Source organism: Rhinolophus ferrumequinum, chromosome 9, assembly GCF_004115265.2.
Source record: "Rhinolophus ferrumequinum isolate MPI-CBG mRhiFer1 chromosome 9, mRhiFer1_v1.p, whole genome shotgun sequence".
Classification (NCBI taxonomy): domain Eukaryota; kingdom Metazoa; phylum Chordata; class Mammalia; order Chiroptera; family Rhinolophidae; genus Rhinolophus; species Rhinolophus ferrumequinum.
This window is the reverse complement of record NC_046292.1, coordinates 49,102,775-49,113,535: the sequence shown is the minus strand read 5'-3', so window position 1 is coordinate 49,113,535 and position 10,761 is coordinate 49,102,775. Positions and strand designations below refer to the sequence as shown.

Genomic DNA, 10,761 nt, shown 5'->3' with positions numbered 1-10,761 from the left:
TCTTTCTACTCTGCTCCCGCCCAGGCGCGCTGCACAAAGGTCGCACTTACCTACAGCTGGGCTGGAGGTGCGGGCTCAGCTGGCGGGGGCCTCCCAGACCTCCGGCTTGTGCACTGCAGGGACCGGAGCGGGGCAAGGCTCCAGCCTCCCAGGCTTCCCTCTTCCCACGGCAGCCCTGGCACTCCCCCGGGACTCTGCAGCCTGTCTCCAGGGTGACCTCCTCAAACAGAGCCCTAGGCCCGCCCCTGGTCCTCTGAGCTGCCCTAAGGATGTCAAGGAGCTCATAGTCACTGTCCAGGGGGAGCCACCCTGAACCCGGCTGCGCCTGGGAGTGGCCGCAAGCTGGAGGGGAACCGGTTTGTCCTATATATATAGTGAGGAGGATATCTGAAACTCAAGATGCAGCCACGAAGAGTTCTCATCCAGTTCCTTTGCCTGCAGATGTCAGGGACAGGAGCGGGAAATGCTGGGGTTTCCTAGGACAGGAAATCCGAGGCACAAAGAGAAAGTAAAGCAATCCCTTCCCTTTCGGACCCCTGACACTGCTGTCCACCACCCGCCTCCAAGACACAGATGGTTGATAATAGGGGTAATTTATCGAGAGCTTTAATTTACCAGATACTGGCAACAGTTTTAGCATTATTTAGTCTTCTCAACAACTCTGTCAAGAAAGGGTTGTTCTCCCTTTACAGATTTAGCAAATTGAGATTCTAAGATATTGAACTATATGCCCAGGGCCCCTGGGACCAACGGGCTTATCTCTTGCGAGTACCAAATCGTCTCCTTCAGGCCACTCCTCCGAGCCCCTTAATGTTTAAGAAGCTTTGACATGAAGGCTGTTTGGGGTTGAGGACTTACCTGACATAACGGTCAGGCCCTTTCCTCCTTAACTAACAGACTCCTAACTATCTACCCATGTCCTATCCTGGAGCCCGTCTGCCAACTAAGAGCAAACAAAACCAAACCCAGAAGAGATCCTCATGTAGTGGATAATCATTGGAAGGAGACATAGGATAATGCTTCTACTTACCTAGCTTGGCACTTGTCCCTGGATGTAATTAGCATTAGCGACAATAGCAATACTTTTGGGGTAATAGTAGAACCCAAGGGTTATGACAGTGTTGGAGAAAGAGCATTCAAGTTTTCTGGACCATCTCAATCCTTATTCACAGAAAAATAAGAATAGGAAAGGATTGTTTATTGACTATTTACTATGTACTAGTAAGAATGGTTATGTGACTGATAAATATTATCTCATTTAATCTGTTCAATGTCCCTATGATAAGAGGGCATTATTAACGCCATTGTTTTAAAGATAAGGAAATGAAGAATAGTTGAGTAACATGCTCAAGTCTGTAGTTAAATTATAGAGCTGGGATTTGTCCCACTCCATAGCGCTTGAACTGTGCCAGACCTTTTCCCCACCTTGTCCACTCTAAACATGCAATAAAGTTTTCCAGAAATGTGGGTAAAATTTTAGGAGGCTGGTAAAAAAAGAGATTCACAACTGAATTTATTTTTATGTTTTTCATTTATTTTCCAGGAAAAAAAAAATCACATTTAAATAACCACTTACTCAGATATTTCATCTTGTTCTCACGTGTAATTAAACTTTGTTCTGAAATGGGAACCCTAGTTGCAGAAATGTGCCATGATAAGTAATTGCATATTCAGGATTTTCTGAAATGGGTGGTTGGGAAAATTATAAAGGAAAAAAACACTTGTAAAAATCACTATTTACAAAAAAAATGATTTCCATACTTTTTCTAACTTATAAGGCAAATAACATTCAAATGTTCTCATGATTATTTTCAATAAGTCAGTGCTACCACTTCATATCACCATTGCTCAACAGAGAGCTTTGCTGCAGTTCTGTGAAGGAACAAGCAGTCGCTTCTTTTGCTGGTTTTCTCTTGAGCACAGCACAGAAGCAGTAAAGCTTTCATCACAGACAAAGCGGTAAAGGCTATGAGAATCAAGTATTCTCTGTTGAATAATACAAGTAGGAAAAAGAGCCAGGCACCCACATTTTAACTAAGTTTAAAAAGTATATTTGAGTATTTTAACCCATAATTCCTTTTATAAATATTTTATGCCCAAAGCATTTTGTGAAATTATATACTCCATAACAAGATCATAAATTCAGTTTATGTTTACTACAAAGATCCTGGAGAACTCTAAATAAAGACTACCACCAACTCAAATTATAGTATACCCTAATATCATTTTCCTTAAGAAAGACAATTCACTGAATTTTATTACCTTTATAAGCACAGCCCAATTTCTCTGAGATTCCTTTCCTAGTTTCTCTTGTTTTTTTTGAAAAACAAAACTCATGCCTTACATTGCCACTTCATAGGCATGAAAACTAAAATTTGATCATTTCATTTATAGCGATCTTTTTCTACATAGAGTGAAAAATAAAATTCTTTGTATATTGAAACCCAGTAATATTCAAACAGTTTAAAAATACAGCTCTATGAATTCCTGCTTGGCCTGTAGTGAAACCTTCCTCATAGAAATGATTCGCATATCATCATACCGTCACTTGGCTTTTTCAAGAAAAATTATTCAGTAGCAATTTTCCAACTTGGTTAGATTGAGAGAGAGCGAGAGATTAGACAAGAGCCAATGTGTTTCATGTTTATCCATTTAAGGAAGCAAGAACTAAATACTGACCTGCAAAATCGACAGAGCTATAAGAATTATCATCCTAGTGCCTCACAGGAAAAGAAAAAAATCTGGCTTTGGACTTTGGGACATGGATCTCAGTGATAGTCATTGGGGATACTATTTAATGTAGTTTGAAATAATGATGTATGAATAACACTAAGCATTTGTTTGCAAAAAAAAAAAAACAAACGAAAGAATGAAGTGTCAGTGAAATAATATACAACTGAACAAGTGAGATGGAATTAACATTTGCATAATTACTCATTCAATGAAATATTTTAAAATGATAAATGGCTTGTGATCTATCAAGCTGATTCACAAACTGAGTTAAAAATTGAACTATATTTAGAGAAGTGTAGTTATTCAGGTTTATTCTTTTCGGTCTGATAGTTTATTCAGGAATTTTTTAAAGGAACTTTGTTGATTATTTTGTGTAGAAACGATTGATTTTAAAAATAAAGCAAAGCATAAAAGAACTGTGCAATGCTCATTAATAGAGTGTAGAGTCCTGCAAAATCTATGATGAATAGTGCATTCCTTTTAGCTTTAACTAAAACGTTTTTCATAAAATTTCATATAATTTTACAAGATATGTAAAAATGCTGTCAGCATTGATCTATCATGATTCAATTTCTTAAAGCTGTTTAATAAAATATTGCCAACGATTGCTCACTCGCATTAATTTCACTCTCCAAAGGAGTTGGACTATTTGCAACAGATAGTGGTCTGATGTGGAGGTCATAGGTACATATCTGAAAAATAATACTTAAAATATTAAAACAATTTCATTGTTTTGTTTTAAATATTTGAGATAAATATTTGATATGATAATATTAGTACATCTTAAATTCACTAAGATGTACTAATGAAATTTAAAGTAGATACTAATTCATTTGAAATGGCAGGAATTTTCCTTGAAGTTAAAACAAAACAAAAAAAAACAGCATCTTTTCAAAGAGTTGCTGGTTATATTATTTGCAGTTGTTGAAAAATGCATAAACTGATGTTAAAACTTTTCTAAATTTCTTCAAGGTGTGTTAAGGAAGAAAAGCATTTTCCTGCTCCAATAACTTTCTTAAGCTTCATTAAAACATTAACATTTATTATCAGTGTCCAAGGGGCACTTATGGTAGAGGATCATTTATTCTCAGACCACAGTGAGCATTTGCCAGAACCAGTAGACCTGAACATGATTGGAAAATACTGGAATATAGGTGAATGCAGTAGAAGTATCTTTTACTTATTTTCTTTTAGTCATTAAGGAACACATAAAAATATATTTGCTTTTCATTAAAACATCTTTTCTTATAAGATTAAAGATATATCTAGAACAGACAACGTATTACCGTAGGGATAGAAAGAGGCACTCAGCAATACTATAAATCAAAAGAAAAATAACCTTAGAAGTCAAACTTAAAGAATAAATTATTATACCCATGGTGAATTCAATAAGGACGTGGCTTTCTCTCATAGAAATACTCAGTTAGGATAGAAATCAGATGTTAAACTCAAGGGACAATCAAGAGGTCTGATCGTGGTCAACTCAATGGATCCTAAAATTTGACATTCCTTCAAGAAGGATATTTAGATTTCAATTAGATATTAAAAATGCAACTATAGCCTACAGAAGACAGAACATCAAAGCAATGACACAGGAGAGAGGGTAGGAGGTTTTTGTTGTTGTTTGTTTTTAATATTTGGAGACTTAAACACTGTACTCCGATCTCATTTTGCCTCCATATATTCCATGCAGAAAAAGTAATGTAATGGTATCCATGCTTAATTCATGAGTAAGCAAATGTCATTTAAATGCTGTTTTCCAAATTAAAAAAAAAAAAGAAAAAGAAAAAAAAGGAGCTGGAAAATACAATAAAGATCCAAGAGAAGTGCACACAGTAAAATGGGTAGGGTGCGTCATCAGAACAATCTCTTTAATCAGTGTAACGTGAATTGATTTGTTCATTCAGATCAACAATTTAACTTGACTTATTTCAAGGAAACTTCATATTTATGTTAGCTTTTAAAGCACTATCTAGAGATCACCCTCATTTTGTTATTATCAAAGTTATGCTTTCATTTTTAAAATTGATATCATAAACTATGCACAAAATGAGTACATTTAGACTGAATGGGATTTTGCTCAAATGTATAATCTTTTGGGGAAAAAAAGAAAGCTTAAAAAAACAAAACAAAACCCACAAACTCATCTCCTTAGATATCTGCATATTTTACTGTGTCGTTCAACTTTAATTGACAGCCTGTAACTATTTTGGAGAAAAAAATGCAAAAAAAAAAAAATTGGTAAAACTCTTTTGGAATGACACTAGTCCATGCTTATACTTATAAAGCATCTAATTCAAAGGCCTACAAAATAAATAGGGTCAACTCACAAGATCAATATCTGAGTGTCCCTTGCAAGAAGGGAGACATTTATTAGGACTTTGTGTTTGGGATGAACCACAGCTTGTAGTATCACCCCTACTGCTTCTTTTAATCTTTTAAGACATTAATGAAAAGGATAGAAACATGAAAATGAGAGATGAATTTCAGGCCACTTTGATACTGAAATAGCACAACAGGAAAACTCTACGGAAAAGATTGGGATTTTCCTAGGAAAAAAGCGCTCTCTCTCTCTCTCTCTCTCTCTCTCTCTCTCTCTCTCTCTCTCTCTCTCTCTCTCTCTCGACTGGAGGAAGTTAAATGGTCTGAATGAAAAAAATTAATTTGCTAGAAAAATGGCCTTCAACTTAAAATTTAATGTTTAAAATCTGGTATGTCAGAACTAAGAAGGACCTGAGAAATATACTAGGGCAGTGCTTCTCAAATTTTGGGGGCTTGTCAAAATACATATTCCTAAACTCCCTTTCTAGAGATTTATTCCTTTAATATAAATTTATTGATGCCTGCCATCTTCTAGGCTCTAGGGATATATTTGTGACTAAGCCAAAATCATTGCACTTTAAAAATAAATGATAATACAAAAAATTAAAAAAAAAATGATAATACAAGTCATCCATGTATCATACTTTGAGAAACGTATTTTTTCCCAACAATTTTGCAATTGGAATAATCCTTATTTTGATACTAATTTTTCATAGCACCATTACCTTGGTATTCAAATAGAGTTTGTATAGTAAAATAAAACAGAAGGGTTTATTCCCCAGTATGAGCAAGCAAAACAGGTCAGGGGCTCCCTCTGCAGTCAAGATAACTGGGTTACTTCCAGCTGCTGTGTCACTTTGAGCAAATTAATTAACCTGTCTAAGCCTCAGTGTCACCATTTGTAAAACAGAAATTAAAAAGAGTACCTACAATTTTTGAGTTGATATAAGAATTAAATGAGCTAATATCTAAAGTGACTGGTACATGGTAAGCACTGAAGTAAATATCAATTTTTATTGTATATCAGTCAGATTGTAAAAGTTTGCTTTTAAAGCCCCCAATGGTGTATCTATCCAAGCCAAGTAGAATCACATAACTTCAGAGGTGGAAGAAACTATATAGATCTTTGATGTATTATTATGTTGTTGAAACAGTTCCCTAGGGTCGGGGGTCCCCAGATTTAAACTGCTGGAGGAACTCCTTCATTGCTTTGAGCTGTTTTGCCTAACAGGATTCCATGTGCAATTCTAGTAGAAGAAAGTCCTGCTGTTAAGAAAAGCTTGAAAACCACTGGCAATCCCAAACCCTCATTCTAAAGATGAGAAAATGAAAAGGTCAGTGATTTGCCTAAGGTCACACAGCAGGAGTTAGGGTAGTTACCAGGTTTCTTTGAAAAGAAGAAATAAAAAGATGTTTAATTGTGGCCCCAACCACTTTACAGATTGAGAGGGAGTAAAAATCCATAAAACCAAAAATAAAATATCTGTAGTTTGATTTTCTGGGCTGTTCTTTTCTATTCACTTGAAACCATTTGAAATGTGGACATTCTTTCTTGACAGATGAGCTATATTCCCAAATGCCATACAGTGAATTTTCATTTTGGCTGTAGTTGTAGCGAAGAATAGAGCTTTAAAAATAATTAAAAATTTAATTCTTAGAAATTATAAATTCCAATTATGATAAAATTCAGACTAATTTGTAATAAGAATTTATTTCTAAAAAATATCATGAAAATATGGAATTTATTTGAAAACATACTTTTCATGTTGCCAAAATAAAGCAGTATCATTCATAATTTCTATCTGTTGGAACAGAATCTTTTTTAACCATGATGCTCAGGAAATGGTGTTCTGGTTAATGAGATCCCTTTCTTTTTATATTAGCCCCTGGTTTTGAAAATCTTAATATGTACATTTTGTTCTGTTTTAGGAATTGATAATGAACCTGTCTTAATGTTTCTTCTATACTGAGACTCTTGCATTGTCTGGGATCATTCTTTCTAACATGAATTCTTATTGCACAGTTATGTGGGTACGAGTGTAACAGATTATAAACTACAAGATTAAAAAAACCCAAAACCCTAATCGCCCTGATATGAGTTTATTGTGACCTATTTTCTGAAAGGAAGAGGGATATATTCTTTTTTGAGGTTCTGGTTATTCAAAGTTTAGTAATTTTTGAAATCACTGACTTCAATTCTGTTTCACAAAGACCAATTAAGAGATCATAGGATATTTTCATAGTTTCAAATTTTAGTTCCTAGAAACATTTGAGTAACATTAGGGACTATTGTAATCTATGTTTTAAATTACATTTTTACAATATCAACAAAATTATTCTTTGACAAAAACATCCTTATGTGTAATTACCAATTCACTCCAGAACCATATAAAATAAAATATAAAGAGCAAAACATGAGAAGAGTAATATTTACACATTTTAATATACTTTGTGTTAATATTCAATACATTTTCATGAATTGATTATTTAAAAACACATTTTTATACTCATATGCTGGATAATTCCCAATTTTCAGCTGCTTACTTTCGATTGATTTCAGTGTTTGAAATTTCCCCATGTTTCATCGGATTTAAAAGTTTTTATTTTCTATTTTGGTTTCAAAATCAAATTGAATATCTTTACTTCAAATTAGTACATTAATTATTTGTTCAAAAAACTTCAACAAAAGATTGGGAGCCAATCGAGATTTTGTTTGAATAGTAAGAATTCTTCTAAGGTAAAACAGATCATTTTGAACATTTTCTGTTCTAGCACTGATTGAGAAGTACAAATATTAATTTAAAAAGTTCCACTATAGACAACTGCCAGTCACAATCTCATTTTAAGAGTAAGACTTACAAAATTTAATTTGATTCTAAAATTTAAAGGGGCTAAAGATTCTTTGTCATATGAGTGAATGTAAAATAAAATTTAGCAACTCATTATAAACAGAACAACTTAATAGTTAGTTATTTAACAATATAAACTAGAATAAAAATTTGCTTACGTTTAAAATAAGTTCTATGACTTGAAGGAAGATTCATGTTTTCAGATCATAACAGAGGAAGGTTTTACAACTGAGATCCCTGAAGAAGTGCTTCTCTATTCTGAATTCCCAATTCGTGATGCCAGACTGAGTAATTAAAGTTTTTACTACATGTTGCAACAATGAAATCGTGACAAATTTTTGATAACTTTTCTTTTTGATTCCCCAAGAATGGCAAAGATTTATGGCTACGTATAATGAATCTTATCTAAAAGGAAATTTATTGCACAATTATGTGGATAGAATTTAATTTATAAAGCTTATTTTTCTCCTTCCCAAACGACATAAATGATGACAATTAAAATCTCCTTCAGGATTTAAACTGGGAACTAAAATACTTTTTTCTGAGATTTTTAGTACCAGTATTTTGATTCCTGCGGGTAAAGAGGAACATACGTGGAACCATTCTCCATGCTAGATGGGAGAAACTCTCTGTTTAGAGTAATTGTGCATAAATTGTTAACCAGTTTGACTATGGAAAGTCTTAAAATTTTAAAATCACTGTTTTGGTTTTAGTCTGACTGATTGTTCAGTAATCTTTACATTTGCTAAACTGTAGAGAGGGGGAAGTAGTTAAGACTTCAACATCTTCTTTACTCTTGATTATAATTTCATATACTTAAACTTTAAATATGAATTGCTTTCCCTTTTTACACAAGTTATAAAAATAAGAGGCCCTGTTTACACAGTTTGCATTTTTATGAAATTGCAGTTTGAAAAAAAAGCTTTTTAAAAAGTGGTAATTAATGCTTTTCTTTGAATATGCTGTAACCTTAGAATTCTATTTTCTGAAATAATTTCTGAATTTAACCCACTAACCATTTGAAGATAGAATTTTTATTTAGCACTAGAGTAAAACATACTAAGGACTGAAGAAAAAAGCAGTGTTTTTTCTGGTTCCACTTAATTTTCTTTGTATGTGGCACCCCCTTTATGATACCTATCAACATTATATTTAAATTTTATATATTGACAAAATGCAATCTACCTCTGTAAGCACTGTGCCATTCAACAGTACTACTATTAAATTTACATACCACAGTTTAAATTACATCCATTTCAGGAATGGTAAAATGCTAAAACTCAAGTGTCTATCCGCCTTACTGGAATGAGTACAATTTACAAATACAATAATTACATTTTAAAACCATAACAATATTACACCTAGAAGTAAATACTGTAGGACTGGTCATCATGGTATTGTGTGAGGGAAATCATTGCTGAAAAGTCAGGGGCATTTCCAGCAGATAGGTCCCAAGTGCAGATTTTGATTTGCCTTTATCAAACCCAAAGTGAAACCTGTTTCTCATACAACAGTTCTCCATTATGAGTCCTCCAAATCCTTGCATAAGGTTATATTAGTTATCTGCCAAATATTTTCCTGCAAAAAAAACAACATATCAAGAGATGACCTGCTCGTTCGACAATGTGATTATTAAATGACTAACATTTCTATTCTTCCTGCCTTACCCGTAGGTGCCAAATACTGCACACTGGAGGGATGCAATACTCATATAAGGCACATAATGTATTTTGAGTTTTCAATTTTCCAGACCTGCTAGTTGCCTTTTCACATTTCCATATATAAACATTTTGCAGAGGTTTGGATTTTGACCAGAATAGGGAGCTTTGTTCCTGGATGTGAGAATCCAACTTATTTTAGGAAGAGTGATCATATAATTACTTTGCAATCTGGGTCAATTCTGAGAGTGAAAGGAGTATGATGAATAATTACATCAGTACAGCAGCATAAAAGCCAGGGTTTATACAAACAAATCATTGACAAGTGTGACATCCTAGTATTGGGGAATCCCCCACCTACAAATGATTGTGCGTGCCAGAAAAACCTGTCTCGTGGCTACATTCAGTTCATGGGCAACCAGTTCCAATCTTTGGCCTAGATTCTTTAAGGCTGCTATTAAAGTGAAAGATGGATCCTTTTAGATCTCAGCTAAGTCAGAGAAGTCTAAAATCTATAAAGTCCTGTTAGAGAACAAAAATTTTCAGATACAAGATAAATTCAAAGGCAAATAACATTTATCTTCTTAGTCAGTATAATAAAGCAGGATTTATTCCATTAACCTTAGCATTCACATCTACGTAATGGGAATGACAGGTCAGCCCCATCTAAGGAACAGAGCCAGAGCCATGATAAGTAGTCAGGGCTTTCCTAATTCCTGATTTCCAGTTCACTGTCCTAGTTTTACTTCATTCGACAATTGGTTTGCTTTCTAATTGAGATGGGAAATGGGGGTTGGGAGCGGGGAAGAGGAGGAGGAAGATAAGAAAATCACAGCCTATTGCTTCTTAAGGAAGAGTAGCTAAAGCACATTGTTTTTGCAAATGAAATTCAAAAGATACACACTTACCTGCAGCAAACCTTTTCTTGATGAGTGAAAATCGATAGCCTGCTCCCACAAGTTCAATGTCACAGCCAGAAAGGGTACTTCCTTCACTTGTGAACTGCACAACCAATGGGGAAGGTTTGCTTGGGCCCTCAGATAACTGAAATCTTGCCAATAAAGAACCCACCCCTATAAAGAGAGTATTATGTATTACAAGATAATAACACAACATTCTGGAGATAATTTTAGAAATTGCATTCCAAAGTTAACATACAAAAATCTAACTTAGAAAATAGTAGATGTTTCAGTGACAAA

The 10,761-nt window shown here is 34.2% G+C and overlaps 1 protein-coding gene across 27 annotated transcripts in view; it reads right to left on the bottom strand.

Annotated features, from left to right (window-relative positions):
• Window positions 1–5,338: 5,338 nt before the first annotated feature.
• The window catches only part of SGIP1 (SH3GL interacting endocytic adaptor 1), a 195,438-nt gene continuing 190,015 nt past the window's right edge, over window positions 5,339–10,761 (bottom strand). For 26 of the 27 annotated variants that reach the window (XM_033114770.1, XM_033114771.1, XM_033114784.1 and 23 more), the window contains 2 exons: window positions 10,471–10,635; window positions 5,339–9,482 (listed from right to left, as the gene is read on the bottom strand). In XM_033114770.1, coding sequence (XP_032970661.1) covers window positions 9,460–9,482; window positions 10,471–10,635 — 188 coding nt within the window. In that variant the 3' untranslated portion in view covers window positions 5,339–9,459. The remainder of the gene's footprint in view (window positions 9,483–10,470; window positions 10,636–10,761) is intronic. The other variant, XM_033114778.1, reaches the window with a different exon arrangement.